Source organism: Rana temporaria, chromosome 8, assembly GCF_905171775.1.
Source record: "Rana temporaria chromosome 8, aRanTem1.1, whole genome shotgun sequence".
Taxonomy (NCBI): Eukaryota; Metazoa; Chordata; class Amphibia; order Anura; family Ranidae; genus Rana; species Rana temporaria.
This window is the reverse complement of record NC_053496.1, coordinates 96560534-96586494: the sequence shown is the minus strand read 5'-3', so window position 1 is coordinate 96586494 and position 25961 is coordinate 96560534. Positions and strand designations below refer to the sequence as shown.

The 25961-nt window shown below is 44.6% G+C and overlaps 1 protein-coding gene across 4 annotated transcripts in view; it reads right to left on the bottom strand.

The window, feature by feature from the left end:
- PALD1 (phosphatase domain containing paladin 1) overlaps nt 1–25961 on the bottom strand; it is a 315649-nt gene that overhangs the window by 85282 nt on the left and 204406 nt on the right. For all 4 annotated transcript variants that reach the window (XM_040362326.1, XM_040362325.1, XM_040362327.1 and 1 more), the window contains one exon: nt 20685–20825. In XM_040362326.1, the coding sequence (XP_040218260.1) occupies nt 20685–20825 (141 nt within the window). The remainder of the gene's footprint in view (nt 1–20684; nt 20826–25961) is intronic.

Here is a 25961-nt window from a genome sequence, read left to right as displayed (position 1 = left end):
CCCCCTGAAAAAAAGCCCTGGTTATATTACAGCCTTATTCCAAAATGGATTAAATTAATTAATTTCCTCAAAACTCTACAAACAATACCCCATAATGACAACGTGAAAAGCTTTTTTTTAATCTTTTCAAATATATATATATAAAAAATAAAATAAAATCCCATGCACATAAGTATTCCCAGTCTTTGCTCAATACTTTGTTAAAGCACCTTTGGCACCAAATACAGCCTCGAGACTTTGAGTATGATGCTACAAGCTTGGCACGCCTATTTTTGGTCATTTTCTCCCATTCTTTGCAGGACCTCTCAAGCTCCATCAGGTTGGATGGTGGAGCATCGGTGCACAGCCATTTTCAGATCTCTCCAGAGATGTTCAGTCAGGTGCAATTCTAGGCTCTGGCTGGGCCACTCAAAGACATTCAGAGTTGTCCCGTAGCCACTCCTTTGTTATCTTGGCTGTGTGCTTAGAGTCGTCGTCCTGTTGGAAGATGAACCTTCACCTAGTCTGTGGTCCAGAGCGCTCTGGAGCAGGTTTTCATTAAGGATGTCTCTGTACATTGCTGTATTCATCTTTATCTCGATCCTGACTAGTCTCCCAGTTCCTGCTGCTGAAAAACATCCCCACAGCATGATGCTGCCACAGCCATGCATAACTGTAGGAATGGTATTGACCAGGTGATGAGCGGTGCTATGTTTCTTCCAGACATGACGCTTGCCATTCAGGCCAAAGAATTCAATCTTTGTTTCATCAGAAGGACTCTCAGACCAAGACCAAACTCCAGGTGGGCCATCATGGGCCTTTTACTGAGGAGTGGCTTCCATCTGTCTATCATACAGGCCTGATTGGTGGAGTGCTGCAGAGATGGTTGTTCTTCTGGAAGGTTCACCTCCCTCCACAGAGAAATGCAGTTTGGCCAGGTGGCCTTCTCTAGGAAGAGTTCTGGTGGTTCCAAACTTCTTCCATTCACGGATGATGGAGGCCACTGTGCCCATTGGGACCTTCAATGCTGCAAAAAAAAAAAAAAAAATCTGTACCCTTCCCCAGATCTGTGCCTCAATACAATCCTGTCTCGGAGGTCTAAAGACAATTCCTGGAACTTCATGGCTTGGTTTGTGCTCTGACATGCAGTGTTAATGAGTTCCACCCAGAAAAAAAAAATTAGCCCAAAAATCCCCCAAAAAAAAAAAATTGAATTTTTTTTTTTTTTTTATACTCACCCGAAATACCTGTTGCTATGCGGAAGTCCGTAATCTGCCTCTTCCATAGCCGCGGTCCGTCTTTACCTTCTCCTAGTGAATGGGGCGCACTGTTTTCTGGGAACGGTGTGTGTTCCCAGAGAGCAGCCACCCATTCACAAGGCGGAGCGAGACTCGCGCATGCGCAGTAGGAAATGGCCAGTGAAGCCGTAAGGCTTCACTGCCTGTTTCCCTATAGTGGGAATGGCAGCGCAGGACCTGCACCGATGGAGGGATCGGCATCAGTGGGACCATCAGCGTGGGCAAGTAGGACAGGTAAGTGTCCTTATTAAAAGTCAGCAGCTACACTGTTAGTAGCTGCTGACTTTAAAAAAAAAAAATCCCGCTTTAAACTGTGGGACCTTATACAGACAGGTGTGTGCCTTTCCAAATCGTGTCCAATAAACTGAATTTACCACAGGTTGACTCCAATCAAGTAGTAGAAACATCTCAAGAATGATCAGTGGAAACAGGGTGAACCTGAGATACATTTTGAGTGTTATGGCAAAGCCTGCGAATACTTATGTACATGGGATTTTTAATTTATTTTTATTTTTTTATACATTTTCAACGATTTCAATACAAAAATCGTTTCACATTGTCATTATGGGGTATTGTTTGTAGAATGTTGAGGAAATTTATGAATTTTGGAATAAGGCTGTAACATAAAATGTAGAAAAAGTGAAGTGCTGTGAATACTTTCTGGATGCACTGTACCTATAAATTTCATATCTTGGAGTACCAGGCAACTCATACACCATGAGTTTTAAACTTGTACCTTTAGATGATTGGGCATTAGCAAGCTTTTGAGGACACACCCAGTAGCAGATGGGGGGACAGTAAAAAGGTGACTAAACCAGAGGATTTTACGCCCTTCACCCAACCTTGTGCGTTACCGAGTGCTAAAAGATGAAACATCTTTAACAGGCCGAGTCAACCACAGCAATACCATGGCACATTCCATCTGTTCACGACCAGGGCATGTTTTGAACGTTTTAGTAGGTCTCTTTGTGCCCACAGCTTTACTTCAACACTGCCTCAACGACTTCTTCATTCCCCTCTAGCACATCAGGGTCTGACTCCAGTTGAGAAATGGGAGTAGGAGAAGCAGGGCATTTCTGAGCCCTGGACAAAGATGGATGTATTAAGGCCAGTGGAGTTTTTAGGTTCTGTGCTGCCCTAGGTCTGACTAAACTTGCCCACCCCCAAATTTAAATATGACCCACAACTTCCTGTCAAGGCCACACCCCTTCCTTTTTAAGACTTGTCTTGTCATTTTCATGGGAGGAAGACAGGGGACGCAGTGGGAGGAGGACAAAAGAGGGACGCAGTGGAAGAACGAGAGAGGGACGCAGTGGAAGGACGACAGAGAGGGGCGCCGCGGGAGGACGACAGAGGGACGCCGCGAGGGGATGACAGAGAGGGACGCCGCGGGAGGACGACAGAGAGGGACGCCGCGGGGACAGAGAGGGATGCCGCGGGAGGACGACAGAGAGGGACGCCGCGGGAGGACGACAGAGAGGGACGCCGCGGGAGGACGACAGAGAGGGACGCCGCGGGAGGACGACAGAGAGGGACGCCGCGGGAGGATGACAGAGAGAAAGTTTACACTGAACATGTTCCAAACAATGCTCCATTTTACACAGTAATGGTCAGAAATACAGGGTGACCCTGTCTTTCCTGTCCATGATGCTGGACTGTAAATAATGTCCAGATTTCACTTGTCATTGAGTGAGTGAGTGAAGAACTTATATAGCGCAGCACATGCGAACTAAATCGCCTCTGGGCGCTCGTTGTTCCTATCTCTTTTGATATCAAAAGAGATCAGTTTTGATCTTTCTTCTAAAGGTCAAGTGATTCTCCTCCAACCGAATGCTGGTTGGTAAAGCATTCCATAGTCTGGGACCTTGGAGCGCAAATCTTCGCTCTCCTTTGGACTTGTATTTGGCTTTGGGTATCTGGAGCAGATTTTGGTTAGTGGATCGCAGAACGTGATTGGGGTTGTGAGCTTTTATTTTTTCGCATAGATATTGGGGGGCCTTCCCATGGATGCACTTATGTATCAGACAGAGTGCTATAAACGCAATTCTATCTTTTACTGGCAACCAGTGAAGGGTTCTCAGTGAACTGGGTTTTATGGTGATGGACCAAGGCTCTGGACCTGGGTAGCCAAGGCAAGCACCCCACACAAAATCCAGTGCCAAAGCAACATCTGTGGGGTGGGGTACGGGTAAGATCCTCCAAGTTTTTACAGAGGTTGTGCTGGTCCGGACACACTGCTTTGGTTTAGACAGTAGAAGACTGAGGGATTGATTTAAGAATCAATCAATCAAGACTCATGGACTGGGGTAGGGTTATAGTAGAGAGTCCCAGGTGGAGTGTGTCTTTAAAAGCTTGCCAGTGTCAGATGGCCTGACAGTATGAGCTTATACATCATGATGTATGAAGTAATTTGCTGTGTCTTGTACAGTATGATTAAGATAATAACTTGACATGGGTTTTTAATCCTTCCCTATTCTATCCAAAACAGAAAAAAATGTTTTAGCTATACACAAGCGATCCTTTAAAGAATACATCATTGGATTTGCATCTGCCTAGAATTCGGCCCATCACACTGATTGCCTTAAAACAGCCTACCATACTAATTTTTAGCTCTTCTATTCCTATACTTTAGTTTGAGAATCACACCTGAAGTATTGAATTGATACCAGTGAGTTGTTGAAGCAGCACTTGTATTGCACATTTTCAGTTTTTTAGCATTGATTCATTCAGTGGTTATGGCCCGGTATTTTGGCCTAATATAAATACAATGGACTTGTTTTAATTGTGTATTTGTATATATACTGTATATAGACACAGTATCTCACAAAAGTGAGTACACCCCTCACATTTTTGTAAATATTTTATTATATCTTTTCATGTGACAACACTGAAGAAATTACAGTTTGCTACAATGTAAAGTAGTGAATGTACAGCTTGTATAAGAGTGTAAATTTGCATTTTCCCTCAAAAAACCTCAACACACAGCCATTAATGCCTAAACCGCTGGCAACAAAAGTGAGTACACCCCTAAGTGAAAATTTCCAAATTGGGCCCAAAGTGTCAATATTTTGTGTGGCCACCATGATTTTCCAGCACTGCCTTAACCCTTTTGGGCATGGAGTTTACCAGAGCTTCAGAGGTTGCCACTGAAGTCCTCTTCCACTCCTCCATGACGACATCACAGAGCTGGTGGATGTTAGAGACCTTGCACTCCTCCACCTTCCATTTGAGGATGCCTCACAGATGCCATCTAGGGTTTAGGTCTGGAGACATGCTTGGCTAGTCCATCACCTTTAGCTTCTTTAGCAAGACAGTGGTCATCTTGGAGGTGTGTTTGGGGTCATTATGTTGGAATACTGCCCTGTGGTACAATCTCCGAAGGGAAGGAATCATGCCCTGCTTCAGTATGACACACAGTACATGTTGGCATTCATAATTCCCTCAATGAACTGAAGCTTCCCAGTGACGGCAGCACTCATGCAGCCCCAGACAATGACACTCCCACCACCAAAAAGCGGTAATTTTGGGGTATTTGTACTTTCCTGGCATTTTCAGGAATGGGCGTCCCCTTTAAGAGCCCAGCCGTGGGTCGCGAGTGCGCCGCCGGCGAATGTGCCGGTGCGAGTGTGCCACTCGACCCGCTCCGAAGCTCCGTGACCGCGGCGATCAGGTCACCGGAGCTGAAGAACGGAAGAGGCGAGTGTAAAGCTGAGTGTAAACAAGCCTTCCCCGTTCTTCTCTGTGGCAATGTCAGTGATCGTCTGTTCCCTGATCACCTCAGCCTTCTTGTCCGCAGGGTCTTTGAAGGCGGGAGCCCCCTCCACTGGTATGGTGGTAGCTTGTTTAATCTGGACACCGGAGGGTCCATTCTCTTCAAGAGGGTAACGCACCGCTAGATCTTAAGGGACTGAAAAAACCTTCTGTGGTTTATCCCACTCCTTGTATAAAGTTTGTCTAAATAAGACACACAAGGAGACACTTTAGCAGTGCGGGTTGCCTTACGGAACCCAAAATGGACCGGCGCGTCTGCTGCTTCTGCAGACCCCTCTATTTTTTTAGTATCTCGCACTGCGGTGATAAGGTCACTTACTAGAGCCCTATCGCGTGCTGACCTGGGTCCGAGGTCGTCCTCACTGTCTGGGCGATCTTGGATCAGCATCCTCAGATACCTCAGAGCTAGGGTCATGAGCGCTAGCTGGACCCGGCTCCACATCTGAGTTGTCCCCAGAAGATGGCGGGGGGTTCTCCCATGCGCTGCTTCCACCATGACCACACAGGCATCTAAGATTGCCGACATAGCATCCACCGATACATCGGGTGCAGGGGCATCAATTGCCAGCTCAGGTGTCTTGGGGCAAAAAGCAACTGCTTCCAACGCCCTGCTGTCCACACACCTGACACAGGGACTCCCAAACAAGTAACCTACCACTCCTGGCTGCAGCAGAGACAAGGGGTTCCCCCTCAGAGGACTCACCACCCAGGAACCGTAGTAGATAGCAGAGCTGCTTCCTGCAGAGTGTGTCTGTCGATCTGTGCTCTCCAAGCTGGGATCGAAGGCTGTTTGTGGGGCTGCTATTTTTGTCAATCTTTCAGACTGCTTCAGTCAGCAGAGTGTATCTGTTCATCTGCCGTTTTTAAATGGTCTGATCCATGGTACAATGGCTGCCAATCTGACACTAGAGGCCAACAGGGCAGAAAACCACAGTGCAGCAGAGTAATGCAGTAGTCAGTACACATCAGCAGAAATCGCAGGAAAATGGCCGCGGAGCGTTGCTAGGCCAATACAGATGCGGCTACAAGAACATGGCTTCCAATTCAAGAAATACAGCATGGACACACCAAACATGGCCGCCGACAGCATGGAGCAGGACACACAGGTAAGCAGAATCTCTTAGGCCCCGTACACACGACCGAACATGTCCGATGAAACATGTCCGACGGACTGTTTCCAACGGACATGTCTCCTGGGATATTTTGGTCTGATGTGTGTACACACCATCAGACCAAAATCCCCGCGGACAGAGAACGCATGCGCGGGATTTCGGTCCGCTGGTTAGACGTACTAATCAGCGGAAATGTCCGACGGACAGGTTTCCAGCGGACAAGTTTCTAAGCATGCTAAGAAACTTTTGTCCGCTGGAAAACGGTCCCATAGGCCGTACACACGACTGAACATGTCCGATGAAACATTTCATCGGACATGTTCAGTCGTGTGTACGGGGCCTTATGCAGCTTTATACATTGATTTAGTGACTTATGGTTCCCCAAGTGAAGCTCCCCAGAGGAACCCCTGCCAGCAGCTAGCTCAGAGAGTCTAAGGAGGAGGGAAGGGAGGGAGGGGAGAAGGGGGATAAGGCCCTTTACTCACCTCTCCAGGGATGCCCAGCTCTGTCTTCCTGCCGAAGCAGGGGATTACTACTTACCCTTCCTGAGGTTTGTGCTGGAAGCATCCTAGACAGACTATCTCCCGCATGGTAACAGAGGGGAACCATGTCTTATCCTAAACTAGGCAGACAAAAACTGAACTGCTTGGTGCAGGCTGAGGGGATATAGCCAGTAGGACCGCACCCGGGGCGGGGCTGTCCAGCTTTCTGCCTAGTCACTCCTAAAGGAAGGCTATTTCCCACTTTGTCAAGATTAAGGCTGTGTGTCCATGAACGAAAGAGAAATCCACTTTGCACTTCAAGTACACTTGGAAGTGCAGTCAATGTAGATGTGAGGGGGAAGATCTTAAATGAGGGGAAGCTCTGCTGATTTTATCATCCAATCTTGTACAAGCAAAAATGCTGTTTTTTATTTTACTTGCATGTCCCCCTCAGATCTACAGCGACTTCCCAGTGCACTTGCAGTGCAAAGTGGATTTGCCTTTCGTAAATAAACCCCATAGTCACTATATATATATATATATATATATATATATATATATATATATATATATATATATATATATATAGCTTACTGATTACCACATGTCTTTTTTCTATCCTTCATACCTCAGGTTTAACATTGACCAAATCAATGGTCCAAGCATGCCATCTCCAGTTGAACCCCTTAAACTTAGGGTTAAGCCACCCAGCACCACCCAAATAGATTTCCCAGTGCCACAACCTGCAAGGAATGTGTATTTAGATGCTGTATATGCTTTGGAACTTGTGAATTCTTGCTTGTTTACAGACACAGCCTGGGCATCTTTAAAGAGATTTTCACGTCATGATCTGATAATACATGAACTCGTAGTGCATGAGCCCTACTGACCTCTATCATTTTATCCCAGTATTCGGTTTTATCTTGCAACTGAATAGTTCATGAAAAAATATAATTTTATATATGTTCTGCCGGCATTTTTTTTTTTAAGTATAATAGTTCTGTATGTAATGCAGAAAAATATATAAATACTTTGTTAACATATTTCTGCTGGCTATCCATCCAGAAAATAGTACTAGAAATAATGTTTTTATATGTAGTGCATGGTGGCTCCCTTTAAGCATTTCGGATTTACTGTATATTTATAGCATGAATTACATTTCTGGAGACATACATACTTCTAAATACTGCCCATGGAAAAAAAAATCTCAAACTAGTTTGCCAGGGCTGTAATAATGTTGTTGGTTTGGACTATAGAGAAAGGAATGTCACAAGCGTTCCTTTTCTACATATCACTTCATTAAGTCTCCCATTCTCAGTTTTTGAAGATAATATTTTGCTGCTGCAAAACTCAGTTCAGGGTCTTTGTCAAGTACACAGATGATCCAGATGACACCCTTTAACGGTAACCCATGCTGCCAGTTATTGCCGTTTAGCAATTCTGTATTAGATCGTGGCATCAGTTTTATAGCTTCGTGCTTACTGGAAACCCAGATGTTAAGCGGTCCAATATTAACTGCTACTGTTATCAGGCATTTTCCTGTTTACAATTACTGCCCCAACGAATTCCACCAGCCAGTAAGCAGCTGCCAAAGTTTCATAAGCTAAGTTCTGTGGAATGTGGGCTCACAGTAGATAGTAAAATAAAAGTAATAACAGGCCTGGCCAAGTTTGTGAACCAGTTAGGAAAAATTAGACTAGCGCAGCCTTGAGCAAACACACACCATTATAAATAAAAAGTGATTACTGTATATACTCGAGTATAAGCCAACCCGAGTATAAGCCGAGGACCTAATTTTACCACAAAAAAAATTTAGGCTGGGTTCACACTAGTGCGACATGACACTGGTCCTACTTTGGATCCGACTTTGCCCTGCGACTTGAAGCCGACATACGTCCGACTTTCAATGAACAGGGATCCGACTTGGATCCCCACCAATACCCGGCACTGTTTGGTATGTATCTTGAGGGGGAACTCCACGCCACATTTTAAATAAAAAAACGGTATGGGTTCCCCCTCCAAGAGCATAACAGGCCCTTGGGTCGAATAAGGATTTAAAGGGGAACCCCCTACGCCGAAAAGACAGCATGGGGATCCCCCCAAAACCCATACCAGACCCTTATCTGAGCACGCCGCCTGGCCGGTCCTTAAGGGGGGTGGGGACTAGTGAGCCCCCCCTCCTGAACTATACCGGGCAGCATTCCCTCAACATGGGGGGGTTTGTGCAACATGGTGCGGCCCCCCCCACCCCAAAGCACCATGTTGACGAGGACAAGGGCCTCTTCCCGACAACCCTGGCCGTTGGTTGTCGGGGTCTGCGGGCAGGGGGCTTATTGGAATCCGAGAGCCCCCTTTAATAAGGGGGCCCACAGATCATGGCCCCCCACCCTATGTGAATGAGTATGGGGTACATCGTACCCCTACCCATTCACCTGGGGGAAAGAAGTGTCAAGAAAAAAAACACACTACACAGGTTTTTAAAGTCATTAGGCAGCTCCGGAGGTCTTCTTTCAACTTCGGGGGTCTCTTAGGCCTCTTTTTCCGCTCTCCGGTGCCTTCTGCCGGGCTCCTCCGCCATCTTCTTCCAGCTCTTTTACTAGCGTTGGCCTGGTCTTCTCCGTTGTCGTCTTCTTCCCTCTTTCGATGTTGACATGATGCTCTCTCCTGCTGTAATGCCATGTGCGTGGTGCGCAATGATTTATACAGGCATGGGGCGATGTCATTCGGTGACCCCGCCCCCTATGACTTCACTGCCCAAGGCATGATGGGACTGACGTCATAGGGGGCGGGGTCACCGGGTGACATCATCTGGTGACCACGCCCCATGCCTATATAAATCATTACGCACACGGTATTACAGCGGGATAGAGCGTTGTGTCAACATCGGAAGAAGAGAAGAGGGAGGAAGATGACGGAGAAGACAGGACCAACGCTAGTAAAAGAGCTGGAAGAAGATAGCGGAGGAGCCCGGCAGAAGGCACCGGAGAGCGGGAGAAGAACCGGAGAGCTGGAGAAGAGGCCGAAGAGACCCCCGAAGTCGGAAGAAGACCCCCCGAAGTCGGAAGACCACCACCGGAGCTGCTTAATAAATTACTTTAAAAACCTGTGTAGTGTGTATTTCTTTCCCCCAGGTGAATGACTAGGGGTACGCTGTACCCCATTACGCATTCACAAAGGGTGGGGAACTGGGATCTGGGGGCGATAAGCCCCCTGCCCACAGACCCGACAACGGCCAGGGTTGTCGGGAAGAGGCCCTTATCAACATGGGGACAAGGTGCTTTGGGGTGGGGGGCCACAGGGCGCCCCCCCTGCCTCAAAGCATCCACTCCCCCATTTTGAGGGAATGTGACCTGGTACGGTCCAGGAGGGGCTGCGTGCTCGGATAAGGGTATGGTATGGATTTTGGGGGGACCCCATGCCGTTTTTTCGGCGTAGGGGGTTCCCCTTTAAATCAATACCAGACCCAAGTGCTGGGTAAGCTCTTGGAGAGGAAACCCATGTCGGTTTTCCCCCTCAAGATCATCAGAGCACAAGTCGCATGCCAAAGTCAGAGCATGCAAGACGGTGTTCCGAATTTGATCCGAATTTAATGATATTCAATGGGCTGAAGTAGGATCAAAGTCGGACCAAAGTAGTACAGGGAGCATTTTCATGTGTCGACCAGTTAAGACGGCTCCCATAGGGAAGCATTGAGTTTCACACATCATGCGACATGAGCTCCCAATGTTGGAGCGTTTGTCGGACCAGTGTGAACCCAGCCTTATGAAATGTGTCTGCTGATGCCACAGGAACAGTGGCTGCTGGTGCTCCAAATTTTTGGGGGGGCGCAATCTGAAAAAAATAAAATAAAACAATTGCAGCCACTGTGCCCATCAAGCGCAGCCACTGTACCCATAAATTGCCGCCACTATGACATCAAACGCAGATATTATACTCATCAATTGCTGCCAGTGTGCCCATCAATTGGCGCTACTGTGCCCCGTCAATTGCTGCCACTGTGCCCCATCAATTACTGCCAGTGTGCCCATCAATTGCCGCTACTGTGCTCCATCAATTGCTGCCAGTATGCGCATCAATTTTTGCTACTGTGCCCCATCAAATGCTGCCAGTGTGCCCCCCCCCCCCCCCCCCGCCTGACACTTACCTGTCTCGGGTCACAACGCCGTCCTCCACACTCCAAGTCCCCGATGTCTTCTCCCGTCGTCTGCTATGAATGGACGCCTGATAGGCGTCCAATCACAGCACCTGTCGCTTCAGCTCTAATCAGTCGCTTCCAAAAAAAAAAAATGCTGCTGTAATTCAGATGCCCAGTGCCCGACAAGGGGCCAGATACCTGAATAGGGGGCGGCAGCGGCAACCATAAATGGATTCATGTAATGCACAAATCTATCTATGGTAATAGACAGGTGCAGGAGAGAGGGGGCGGTGCTCCTGCGCACTTTATGGACGGACCGCCACTGCACAGGAGCAGTGTGTGCTTATTTTGTTTCAGTTATTAAAATTCAATAAAACTACCATTTTACATAGAAATTAGCACAACTAACATTTTCATAGATTTGCCATTTCTAGCGTTCTGAATGACATTGCATCACTTATGAAACGTTTTTTTTGTGAACTGGGAATTATTAGAAAAAGTGTATTTAATCAATTTAATTAGTTACATTTTTTTTCTTCATGGGGAGTCCTTAATAGAGACCTGAACCAGCTCCCCCGTACAGCTAGGCCGCACAGACCACTTATTAGAGTGAAATTTTGCTGACTGTAACCAACCAACAACAAAATACCTTAGAAGTGATCTTTTAATGCAGGGGGGGGGGGGGCGTATCTAGCTTTCTGAATACAGAAAGTAGATACGCCGGCGCAGATTTGAATTTATGCGGCGTATCTAAGGATACACCGGCGTAAATTCTCTCTGAATCTACCCCAATGATGTGAACAATCACACTAATGCGAGTTCTGATTACATCCCAGGATGCAAGGAATCTCATCTCAACCCCTCAATTGGAACAACATGCCCTTCTATAGAGGCTGTTTGTAGTGCAATTCCAATGTGATCTTGAAAAGAGTGCTGTGCGAGTTAAGGAGCGGCATGGTGTCATTTTTACATCCATAGACTTGAATGGTAACTGCATGCAAAACCCTTCTGTCCTGACTCTCCTCCATCCCTGGACAAGAAAAGAGCAGAAATCGCAGCAGTCTCTAAATCTCATGAAAAACTAATTGGAATCGCCAATGAACCGCATCAATTCACAGTGACTAAAATCGCACTACACAACCGATTCCACTCATACTCCATCAGTGTAAACCTAGCCTAAGACCGCTGATTGCTCAGCTCTCAGTCTGCTTGGAGCGAAGAGCAGTGACTGTCAGTCACCACTCTCCGCTCTGCCCCTCTAGCACTCACAGGCATGCCGGACTGGGTGCAGCTGGCTTTGGCTCTCAGCCATGCTCTGGGCTGGCTCTCAGGTAGCTGGGTTGATCCCTACAATATGGTTGGGACCCTTCCAGAGCCTGGAGAAGCTCTGTGATATCAGCTAATAGGGGGCTTTTGCCCACCTTCAGCTGATTCTGGGTCACAGGAGGGCAAAAGCAAATGTAAAATGTTTTGGCCATATTTCTCTTTTAAGGCTCATGCAGCTTGATGGTGAACATGAAGCAAGTTTATGCCTGCAGCTGCTAGCATGAGGTATTCTTCACACTTTTAATTTCTCCTTGGAGAACTGGAACATTGATTCATTGTGAATTACATTATGTCAGTTTCTTGGGGGGGGTTTTTTGGTTGTTTGTTGCATTATCAGAAATAGGCTCTTTAATTTCAAAATAAAAACATCTCTACAAAGTGATTTATAATATTTACAATGAAAAACAAAAAAAGCTTACTGCAATAAGAACACACCCCTACAAGTTAGTATTCAAAAGATGCACTTTTGGCAACAATTACATTCTTGAATCTGTGTGAATAGCACGTATCAGCTATGCACATCTGGACAACGCATTTTTTCCATTATTCTTTGCAAAACTGGTGTAGGTGTGTTTCATGGGGATAGTGAGAGAACAGCCTTTTTCAAGAGAAGCCACAATCTCTCTGTTCAATTGAAATGCTTATTGCCTCAAGGTCTCCCCTTAGGCTTTCCCTATATTTTACTGTGTTCATTTTTCTCTCTACTCTCACAAGCCTTCTAAGGCCTGCTGTAGAGAAAGCCCCCACAGCATGATGCTGCCACCACCACCACAAAATGATTGTCACAAATAGGGAATTCATTCACACTTGACTGCCTTAGGTTAGGTGGTGGCGTGGGCCACAGTTGAGACAAAGTGCTTTTCAGAGTCATGGAATGGCAAAGGACACTAAAAAGACTAGATACTCAGACACCAAAGGGAATGATGTCAGCATGCTTACTCATTCTGCAAATTGGAGAACCCTTGAAAGGGCTGAAACGCAGGTCTGAGGAGACCAGAGCACCCTCTGTGTTTTACTGCCGACGACTCCCAGGTTGTGGCATTTGGACTCACCAAGTAGGCAGCTACCAAAGACTGAGTATAGATATACAAGGTGCACGGGGGGGGGGGTCACAAGAGTGCAATGCAGGCTGAAGTGCACAGGGTCCCTGAAGCAGGATGCAGGCTGAGGTGCACAGGGTCAATAGAGCAAGATACAACTGAAATGCATAGGGGTCACTGGCGTAGGATACAGGCTGAGGTGCTCGGTGGTCACTGGGGGGTCCAGCTGCTATTACATGGATGTCTCACTCAAACACTGAGCTACAAATTAGATAGCCCTTTAAGGCAGCCTCCCCTCTGTGACTGTCTTCAGCACCAGTGAAATCCAGAAGCCAGTGGCCACACACAGAAGGGATTACACAGCGATGGAGTGTTGCATTGAGGAGTGTGTGACAACGATGTGAAGCACCGGGTGATATAGTATACAAATTATTTGCAACTTCAACCGTTGAGCCCTTTGATGCATTCACAATGGTCACAGATCAATTGACATCCTTTCTTTTGCGTACATTCATGAAATGCTAGAATGTTAATGCTGCGTCATGACAAAAAAAAAACATGAAAACTTCTAGGGGGGTGAATACTTTTGTCACTGTAAAATGTATAGTAATGGCATAACTGTTTGAGTGCCAAAAGGCATAAAAGTAGCACACCAAATTCCGAATATATAATATTTTGTTCCATAATCAGTTTTTATTAAAGCACAACAGTACGACTTACAACAAAACCAGTATTTAGAAATAAGTCACATAGGGGAGACGAGCATTAAGTCGGCAAAAAAAATACAGAGAGACTATACACAAAAATATCAATAGGTATAAAAAGTTAATAAAGAAAAAAATTATAGGGGTAAGAGGAGGTATTAGAAAAAACCTATCCTCAGATGTGTTTGAACCAAAGTCAGAGAGTACTCCTATTGTTAATCTGCCCCAACAGATTCTATATCTCACCTCAAACACCTAAAGTAACCCTCATAGTCTGGTTGTACAGAGGTCGATTGATCGAAATTTGGTTGGTCCCTGCTGAAATGGCCAAATTTCAGTCCATCTACGGCCGGCTTTAGGGATCACCTCCTTACACAACCTTTACTACATAATTGGTAATTCTTACACAAAAAATTATAGGTTACACAATTTTTACTACATAAGAATTACCAATTATGTAGTAAAGGTTGTGTAAGGAGGTGATCCCTAAAGCCGGCCGTAGATGGACTGAAATTTGGCCATTTCAGCAGGGACCAACCAAATTTCGGTCAATCGACCTCTGTACAACCAGACTATGAGGGTTTTTTTGTTTTTTTTTGCTCGATCAGTGCTGCTGGCTATAGCCAGAAACTCTCTACCCTGTCAGAATTCAATAGTTACGTGGGAGAAATTCCCTCATAGATGCATCAACTGTAGCCTGCTTATGGGTCAAGGGTAGTACAGATATTAGAGAGGTGCAGAGAGAACCAGGAAAGGTGTTAAGGGGGAAAGGGAGAAGAAGAAGAAAAGGGTAGCAAGTCAGCCCGAGAACTATAGTACAAGTTTGATCAGTTATTCAAAGAAAGGTAAGAGTCTATAAACATAAAACAAGGTAGCCATTTGTCTCTGAAGGCTTTTAATTTATCATGATAGCAGACTGTTTTTCCTTTCTTATCAATCGAGAAACCTCAGCAATCCATCCTGAGATGGTGGGGATTATATTGATATTTGAGTGCCCAAGAATTACAGTATTGGCTGCAAGAAGATTTTTTTTATCTGCAGACAGAGAGCAAGGAAATAGCCGAAGAAGGGCTAGTTTGGTGTGAAGAGAATTTTAAATGTGGTGACCTCATATATATGAGCCATCTCATCTCAAAAGGGTTTAAGCAACTGACAGTCCCACCAAATGTGGGATAGAGTGCCAATGGTGGAATTGCAATGCCAACAGAGGTTGGGTATATTTGGGAAAAGTTGTTGTTAACCTATGTGGGGAATTCTCCCGACAAATAATTAGGTTAAAGTTTCTTTCTTGGGCTGTCATTGTCTATACACAGTTTGTGGATTAGGAAGAAGTTTGTGGCCTTTACTTCTTCTGAGAATGTAAGTCTTAGTTCCTTCTCCCACTCTGTGAGAAAGCGTAGTTTCTCTGTTTAGTTACATGAAAGTAATGTTCCATAAAAGAGGGATTCAGGATGAGTCATTTGATTAGCATGCCTGCTTAAAATATGTCAAAGATTAGGATAATTGTTTTCAAACCTCTATATATGGCGATTAAGGGTGGAAAAGTTGCATTGCAATACGGAACGATCCATGGTGTAAGCATTGGGAAATGTAAGGACATTCAGGGGTCCACCAATGAAGGAATGTTTGATTGTTGCATGCCAGCAAAAAGTCTGAGAGGCGCAAATCAGTCCCATGTCAGGTGGAGGGAGCCACAAGGAGAGTTCCTGCGAGTACAAACTGACAGAAGTAGTTACAGTGCATCACTACTCTTAGCATTTGAAGATACAGCAAAATCTGTAGAACAGTAGAGAGGTGGGAGGAGGTGTGGTCTGTGCTATGTCACCCCTACAGCTCCTCCTTCTGTCAATGTAGCACTCTTGGATCAGGACTATCATACCGGGACAATGCAAAGATGCCCCATCTTTTCACAATTAAGAAGGTGGATAGGGGGTGGGTAAGCAAACCATGTAAAGTCCTGATCTGACAGCCAGTGGGGGGGGGGGGGGGGGGGAGTGCAGTTTGGCATCTTCGCCCTGGGAGCTAGATGACCTTGTCCCAAAACTGCAAATACTGCATGTTCAAGGTGGGCAGCTGTATAATGCAGTTCCACATCTGGTAGTGCTGCTCCCTCCTGTAAGTTTATATACTTTACATATATTTTTCTTTTGCTTTATATAACATAAGCCACTTAGCATAGTTAAGATTGACTCATTTGTTAAGATGATGACTTTTGTATTACTCGAAACCCTTGATGTATTTAATACACTATGAGGAAAGCCAAGTTAAAAGATTTGTAATAAAGCTTCATTGTGTTCATTGCCCTACCAAAATATTTAATCAGAATAAATCAGAAAGTAAGAGACTAAACCTGGAAGTTACTTTTGCATTATCACTCAGAGAAGTTTCAGGTAGCAAAGCGTGAACTGCAAAAGCTTTGAAATCCATCATTGCCATTTGACTTCCGTTAGTAGATAAGGATAAACCAGGGCTCTTAATGCATTCTTTGATGAATCACTAGTTTTCAGTGTTGTTAGATCTTAGCACAGGACTGTTAGCTTTCAGCATCAATGCCTCAGGCTCCCGATAGGGTAAGTATGCTGTTGTAGGTGTTAAATACTGGTAGATTATTGGTTAGTGAGTAAAAGTAAGCGTGAAATAGTCATGAAAGAAACAAGGGGGGGGGGGGGGTTGGCTTTTTTGCTGATCCACCAAGTCACTGACATGAAACAAGTATGCAGATAAAAGTCAGATAAAAGTTTTAAATCATACTTGTTCTGGGTCTGTGGCTCAAAATCATAAAAAAATACCAGCATAACAGCCACATCACTAGCAATTTCTAGTAAAAAAAATGAGCAATAGCAGCTCCTATATTTATTCATGAAAGGATGCCTTATTTCATAAAGTAAAATGTTCAGCGTTTAAAGTGTAGCTTAATGTTATATTTAGGGATGTTAGTATACAGGCTAAAAGTCTGTGTTAGGGGGTAGGTTAAGTGCTAGGGTTTAAGAAGAGAGAGGGTTATGAACCGTTTTGAGGCCAGCATAGCTTAAAGCAGAGTTCCACCCTAAAAAATTACTTTCCATTAACAACTTGTCTTTAATGTAAAAAAAAAAAAAAAAAACTCACTTCTATCTGGCTGTTACTAGGCAGTATTCGTAATCTGCCTAATTACTGGTTCTAGGTGGTTCAACTTCCTGTCCTAAGACCCCAATGCCTCCTGGGAAATGATGACACTCATTTCCCAGGAGTTTCTGGGCATTACTGTGCCTAAAAATCGCCCAGCATGCACCTCTCCCTGAAAACCAGGACGAAAAAGGAACTGGGCTACACGTGCCCACACATATGATGGATACGGCCACAACATGAGCTGGAGAATATAAGGCAAGTGTTTACAATGATTTCTGTAACGATTGGGGAGCTATTAATATGTTTTAGTGTGATTAATTTTAGCTTGCAAAAAAAAAAAAAATTATGCCCTGAACCCCGCTTTAATACAATTAATTTACTTTTTTTTACGTTTTCCGTGCCGAAAGTCTCACACTAGGAAATAATGTGCTTGTGCTCCTGATGCTGAAAACTAACATACAAGTCTTCACTGTGCCAAGTGAAGTAGGCCGTTTTGCAAATGCACCACTGTGTTTTTTTTTTATAAAAGCTTCTGTCTAATTCAAAATATTAGACACCCAGAAGCGTACCTTTTTCTTTGTCATGCTCATAACAAAGTCAGAGCATGTAGTTGTGAAAACAGTGATGCATGATATCAATTCTGCTTTGTATCATTAACTGGGACCCATTAGAAAGTTTGCCACCTTACCAGATTTTTAAAGTGTAATTGTTGGTATGCCATTATAATCATTTGTGCCCCATGCAAAGTAATAATAATTATGCATTTAGTTCTCTACGGTTTGCTGTAATTGGTTACAGAACTTCATAGCTATTTCATTGCAAAGGTACAACTCTTATGCCGCGTACAGCTATTTCATTGCAAAGGTACAACTCTTATGCCGCGTACACACGATCATTTTTCAGCATGAAAAAAAACTTGTTTTTCAAAAACGTCATTTAAAATGATTGTGTGTGGGCTTCGCATCATTTTTCAGGTACTGAAAAACGACAACATGCTGTATTTTTTAACGTCGTTTTAAACTATGTCGTTTTTCGAGCTGTAAAAATGATCGTGTGTGGGCTAAAATGACGGAAAAAAAAACGTGCATGCTCAGGAGCAAGTTATGAGACGGGAGCGCTCGTTCTGGTAAAACTACCGTTCATAATGGAGTAAGCACATTCATCACGCTATAACAGACCAAAAAGCGCGAATCGTCTTTTACTAACACGGAATCAGCTAAAGCAGCCCAAAGGCGAATGGAACTTCCCCTTTAAAGTGCCGTCGTACATGTTTTACGTCACCGCGCTTTGCTAGATAATTTTTTAAAAACGATGGTGTGTAGGCAACGTCGTTTTCATGATGAAGTTGGGAAAACTTTGTTTTTTAGACATGCTGAAAAACGACGTTTTCTTTCATGCTGAAAAATTATCGTGTGCACGCGGCATTAGCCTATACCCAATGCTCTGCCAGACATCAGATCATTTGCATTAAACATCTGTCAGTATCCAAGGAGCAGTCATTCAGCCAGCTTATACTGGATTTCCATTGAATTATTCCAGACCACCTGTTCATTTTTCATATAGCAAGGATGAGGTATAATACAGACCAATTTTCATGATCTGTTAAGAGACATGACTCACACAGCATATTTCCAACAGGTGTCCCCGAATTGTGTGCATTGGCTGGGCTTAGAGCAGTGACACTAACTGCCAGCTAATGAGAATACGCTCATGTTACTTGAAAGCATGGGAATGCAGTCAATACCATACATACATCCACTTTTAATGACATACAGTGTAAGTGTATACAGTATGTTCATGTATAAAGCTTTGCTTTCTGAGAACCTAGAAAAAATATGTGTGTATATGTTAAATTCCCTGCAAGTATAAACATCCTTGAAAAAAATCTTTATTGCACCAGTGTAGCTGGTTAAAAGGGGTTGTAAAGGTTTGTTTTTTATTTTCTAAATAAGTTTCTTTAAGCTAGTGCATTGTTGGTTCACTTACCTTTTCCTTCGATTTCCCTTCTAAATGTTTTTTTTTCCTTTATCTAAATTTCTCACTTCCTGTTCCTCCTCAGTAAGCTTGCCCCCATCATCCGAGCCGTTCTGGCTGGGGGTTAGTCAGCGTGCTCGCCCCCTCTCTTGGGACTACATCCCTGCAGAAAGATGCCGTTCTCCCCACAGGGATGTAGTCCCAAAGGAGAACGGCTCGGATGATGGGGGCAAGCTTACCGAGGAGGAACAGGAAGTTAGAAATTCAGACAAAAGGAAAAAAAAACATTTAGATGTGAAATCTAATGTACACGGGACATTTTTACAACCTCTCCTGAATTTTTTAACTTGACAGATAGTAACTTACGTTTAAAACGTCCGTTTTGCCGCGTTTGCGTTTAGAAGAGTTTCGAAAAAAATTAAATTAAAATAGCCAAAAATAGAAAAACGCCTGTAAACGAAACACAGCTAAATGCGGGTTACCGCGTTTACAAAAGTTTGGCACTTGAAATGCCTCTAAACTCAGCGTCTGAATTAATTTCTTTGCGTTCCAAAAAAAGCCTCTAAACTTAACTGCCTAGAAACGACTATAAACAACCCTGTGTATATGTACGATAAGATAACACAGGAGAATTCAGTAGCAGTTGAAAAAATGCCCAACTGCTCCTAAACTTCCGTTTACCAGCAGCAGTGTACATGAAGCCCTAGACTTCTTGCACATAGCTGTAAGACCCCTTTCACACTGAGCCGCCCATAGCTTCAGCGATAAAACGCCACTATTTTTACAGCCGACGCTATGGGTGGATTTGGTGAAGGAGCGGTATACACACCACTTCTTCACCGCTCCAAAGATGCGACTAGCAAGACTTTTTTTACCGTCCTGCTAGCACAACGCTCCAGTGTGAAATCCCTCAGGGTTTTCACACTGGAGACAATGGAGCAGCTTTTTAAGGGCAGATTGCAGGTGCTATTTTTAGCGCTATAGCGCCTGCAATTTGCCCTCAGTGTGAAAGGGGTCTAAAGAACAGTGTATGGGTGTGCAGTGTAAAATACATCTGTTGAAGTAGTGCCTTGGAGTCATAGCTACAGTGTACTTTTGCCTATAGCAGGGCATTTACAAAAATAACATTTCAGCTCAGTCAGTTTTTGTTTCATATTTCTTGTGAGTATAAAGTCAAAGTCATGTGCGGTCAGTCAAATCCTGTGATGAAGGAGCAGGGAGCAGGGCAGGTTCGAGCTTTACTGTCTGTCTATAGATGTAGGCACCGCGGCTCGAGATCGAGCCTGCAGGGTTGCCAAAATAAGAAATGGCTTCCTATGGTGGCACAATGAGAACGGGAGCAACGAGTGTTGGTGGGGGACCCAAGAAGAGGATATGTGCTGCTCTGTGCAATGGAATTGCACAGAGCAGGTAAATACGGTATATCATATTTGTTATTAAAAAGAACTTTGACTTTGCAATAATTTTTTGTATATTTTTGGATAAATCTACAGGTAAACTGCAAAACCCCATTGTGTAACAAAACAGTGCATAAAAACTTGTTCACTATGAATCACCACTAGACTCATTACACTGAAAAGACATTGACAAATATGAAGATATATTTCTGCATCATGAGCAGACACAACTAAGCCTACTTTTAGACTTTCACATCTTAGTTTTCTGGACATTTCATTTTATGAATAAACAAGAAACTGAATGACTTAATTGTGTGCATCACATTTTGATACACCTGTAGGTATAATAGTTACTTACCTGTCTGTAAGCACATATAATGATCTCTCGTAAGTGATAATGCATAGGAGTCATGGTTTCACTGACAGCGTCAAGCGCCATATCTACTTCTTTCTTTATTTTGTGTCCATCAGGCAGCAACTGGACAATCTTCATCACCACCTGAAACATTGGATATATATGGGAAAGTGTTGTCTTATTAACACTGAAAAAGTGCACAGCAATCCATATAAGACCCATATTAACTGTTGGGGTACTTGAGAGCCCACTTTAAGAATTGTTTTAGCATGAAAACATTCATTAAGATTTATTGGTTTTGCAAAGATAATTATAACAATGTAACAAACAATTGCAACAAAATGTTTCAAGGTGTTAAATGACAGAAGTCAATTATCTGGACCTGGTTTATACTGAAATATGAAATTGAGCCATTAAGTGCAAACTATGTACTTTCCTTTAATGATGTTAAATAGATTTTAGTCTGATGCCACCTTGTGGTATCAACTGGTCTACAACTAGTATGCAATTTATGACTTTAAACATTTTTTAGCATTATATATATATATATGCTATTTAAACTATTATGTCTAAGACTCTGTTCACATTATCGCATAGCGGTAACAATTTTGACAGTGAAATTATCATGCAATTCTGCGTGTCGCAAAGGGAAGCCCATTTGCTTGCATGAACTGCCTTATGCACGTTTGTCGCCTGAAAATAAGCTGCCTCTTTTTCAGGCAAGAGGCTCCATGTGATCCTTAATCTAGTAACAATTACACAAATGATTTAATAATTATACACTGGATAAGACCAAATAATTTGGGTATATTTAAATAACAAGACAAATGTAATCACTAGGAGTATTTCATTGTTACTTCCTGGTACAAGACCGTGGGAGGTCCTACTGCGGTGTGCCACAAATCTTCACTGGCAGCAAGCTGCAGGCAACAAATAGCACCTGGCAGTCGATCAAGCTAAATTCTACGTGGAATTATGTTATGTGGATTAGTGCTTGTTGTACGTTGCCATGAAAGCACTAACCACAAATCATCTACCAAGTGTGTGGCATGAAAATGTCTGGAAGGCATTTAAAAACTGTTCTGTATAGGAGCTGCATTTTCCCATTTGTTATCTCTTTGGTAATCTGATTTTATGCACAGGGGCATAACAGCTCAGTACTCACTGTATTTTCCGTTTGCTCACTACATTTCAAATTGATGGCACTGTACTTCAGGACAGGGCTCAAAAAACCATGGGCTCTAGTATTGGCAATGGCAACCCTGTTGCATGGAGTTTTTATTTTGGAAAGCTTTTTTTTGTAAACAGTGTTTTCACTGCATAGAAACTCCCCAAAGGCCAATTAGCACTGGTGCTTATTTACGGGTCTTTTAAGGCAGGGGTAGGCAACATTCGTCCTCCAGCTGTGTTGAAACTTTAAATCCTATGAGGCATTGCAAGACCCTGACAATCAGAGGCTTGACTCTTAGGCCTTGTACTCACGAGCAGACATGTCCGATGAAACCGGTCCGTGGACCATTTTCATCGGACATGTCTGCCCGGGGACTTCTGTTCGATGGCTGTACACACCATCAAACAGAAGTCCGCGCGTAAACAATACGCGGGGCGTGTCCGCGGTGTCGCCGCATCGATGACGCGGCGACGTGGGCGGGCCTGCCTTTTAAATGCTTCCACGCATGCGTCAAAGTCATTCGACGCATGCGAGGGATGGCGGGCGGCCGGACATGTACGGTAGGTCTGTACAGACGACCGTACATGTCCGGGCGGACAGGTTTCCAGCGGACTGTTTTAAAGCAAGTCCAGGAAACAGTTGTCCGCTGAAAACCTGTCCGATCCGCCCGAAAATGGTCCGCTCGGGCCTACACACGGCCAAACATGTCTGCTGAAACTGGTCCGCGGACCAGTTTCAGCAGACATGTTCGGTCGTGTGTACGGGGCCTTAGAGGCAGAGGCATGATGGGATTTGTAGTTTCACCACAGCTGGAGGGCGGAGGTTGCCTACCCGTTTTAAGGGATCTGTGCTTTTGCCAAGCATTTTTTTATGCTAGAATTGCGGTATCTTTTATGAACCTTTAGACTGCTAACTCACAACACATATCCATCATCAATAGCATCTTCACACAAACAGTGTCATTAGCATCACACAATGAAAGGTCTTGGGAGCAGACGTTGTTAGCATCTCAACAGTCATTGAAGGTCTCTTATTGACTGGTTGTGAGTCAGCATGAAAATCACCTGTAATATGTCCAGATCTCCTGCAATACATGAGTTATCATTTATCAGTCACCCTATGCCCAAAAGGGGCACAGGGTGACCCTAGACCCAAGAGTCATTAGTGACGCTGGCACAGGAGTACTCCCCATCCTTCAAAAGTTTTTGGGTGTCACGGTCATTCCGTTACAACCGGTATCTAGCTTCATATGACTTCATCACGTTATACCCCGACAATAGAGGGGCTTGTGTGCGTTTTAACCGCTGTAACAAATCAGAATTGTGTTCTCACACCTACAACACCACGAGCGCTGTATCCATTATAACCCAAAATAAAACAGTGGGGGAAGAAAGAGGGGGGCTGGGCATACCTAAAAACAATGAACGCAACAATTAAGCAGCACAACAGTAGTGAGTGCAAATCTGTAACCTTTATAAATGGCCTAGGAGTCCGTAGCACGCAGGTCTCCCCCTCCAGGGACTTATGTACTATCCACCTCTAATCAGCCTGCCCGGGGGTGGCATTGGATGGCGTCTGCGTCATGTTAGACGTATAATGTATCCAGGTGGCCCAAATAGCATAAAATGTATCATACCTGTCCTCGCAGTTCGCCATCCACTCCTCTGCTGCCATAATAGAGTTGAGCAAGCGTACCCAGTCAGATCGCCCCGGAACATGGGCCAATGTATGGGAATTAGACGCAGAGCAGTGTTTAAGAGATGTGGAAGAACCGATTTACGGTAAAGGCTGAGAGGGATGGATGGCACGTGCAGCAGGAACTCTAATGGGGAATCCAGTAAATCCACATCTAAAATCATTTTTATCTGGGCCAGAAGGGCCGAAGCCTCAGGCATTACCACCAAATATGTAGGAAAGTGCATCGAAGCCCACAGCCCCTACAACAGGCAGCAGAGGCCGTTGGATATAGCCTAGCTAGAGTTATTGGAACCCTATACCAGCGGGTCAGCAGCTTAAAGTCATTTTATTGCATCTTAGTATCCACAGAGCTCTTGTGAGTGAGATGATATAGATGACTCAGCTGAGTCTCCGTAAATATATGCTGCAGGTCCCTCTCCCATTCGCGTATGTATATTGGCTTATCCTGGGACTCCACAGACTGCAACATCCCATATAGCATAGAATGAGGAATGGGGTCCGAAGATTTGGATAGCCTTTCAATTGGGGTCAGGGAATAAGAGGGTAGGACAGGATGAGGCAAACTGCAGATGAAGTGATGCAATTGTCTATAGCGCCATTCATCCATCGGGAAGCTGCCAAATTGGGAGCGGAGCCAGTACAAAGAGACCAGGCCTTGCTCTAGTACGAGCCTCCCACATTGCGTCTCCCCGTCTCTTGCCCAAGTGCAGAAGTAGGAGAGGTGTTCCCCTGGGGTGAACATGAGGAAGCCCCCAAGAGGCGCAAGCGGAGACACAGGCTTTGACAGCAGTCCCTGTGCATTTAGCTTATCCCATAGCCTCAGCACATGGACAAAGACAGGTGACACAAAATCCTAAAGGCCTCGTCAATCCCAGGGGAGCCACGGAGCATGAGACAAATTACGTCTGGCCAAGAATTTCTCAAGGGGCACCCAAGATTTAGTGGTAGTATGATGCTGCCAGTCGAGAATCCTCTGCAGGGCAACCGCCTCATAGTACCTTTGTATGGAAGGGACCCCCAGCCCCCCAAACTTCTTAGGACATTGCAGTGTGCGGAGGGCCAAGGGGGGTGCATGACTCTGCCATATACATTTTAGGTACAGGCTGTTGAAGGCTAAGAAAAGAGATCTGGGTCGTGCTATAGGTACCATCTGAAGGTAGAAAAGAATTCTCGGCAGAACATTCATTTTCAGCATACGGACTCAGCCATCCATGAGAAGGTGGTACGGTCCCATTGTGAAAGGTCCGTTTTAAACTTGAGTAGAGGGGCAAAGTTGCGCGTGTATAGTTGTGAAAGTTTAGCTGGGAGGTAAATGCCCAAATATTTTAAAGAGGAGCCACACCACGTGAAGGAGAAGGAGGCCTGTAGTTGTGAGCGCATCACAGGAGGAATAGTAAGGGGAAGAATCTCTAACTTTCTATAACTGATTTTGAAGTTGGAGAGAGAATGGAATCTCCGGAGTTCCGCCATAATGTAATGTACGCTGATAGTTTATGTTCCGTCGTCCCCACCGTGAGCCCCTTGATATTATTATTGGACCGTGTCAAATTAAGCAGTGGTTCCAGGGTGAGGGCAAATATTAGTGGGGACAGAGGGCACCCCTGTCGTGTCCCCTTCTGTATAGGAAAGGAATTATAAAGCGTCCCATTTACCTTAACATGGGCTTCTGGGGAACTGTATAAGGAACCTATCCACCTGAGCATGTTATGTCCCAGGCCCAATCTGGATAGCACCACCTGAAGATCGGTCCAGTCCACCAGGTTTAAAAGCCTTTTCGGCATCCATTGATAATAGGAGACAGGGTGAGCTGGGCCCTTGCAGGTTAGCCCAGTGAATCAATTGTATGGTTCTGTTGGAGTTATCCCCAGCCTCCCTCCCCATTATAAATCCGTCTTGTCTGGGTGAATTACTGCCGGTAGACTGGATTTTAGTAGATTCACCAAGACCTTTGCCAAGATCTTAATGTCGGTATTCAACGAGATCGGCCTATAGCTGCTGGGAGTGGATGGGTCCTTCCCTTCCTTCAGGAGGACAGTAATATGTGCTAGTAGTGCCTCTTTCGGGAAGGGAAGTGCCTAACCCAAAGGACATTAAAGTATGTGCACATGCAATCGGACAGGAGGGATGAAAATTTGCGGTAGTACGCATTAGTGAACCCATCCGGGGCAAGACTCTTGCCCAGTGGAAGGTCTTTAATAACTGCTTCAATCTCCGTTACAGCTATAGGCCTGTCAAGCTGCTCACCAAGTTGTGTGGATAGTTGGGGGGCTGCTGCATCTTCTAAATATTGTGAAGAGCTTTCGGTTTTCTGTGAGGGCGTATGACCCGCGAGTGTTGAAGGGAGCTGGTAGCTGGTACAGTTGAGCATAGTAGTCCCGAAAGATGTCCGCACATTTTTCGTTTTTAAACTT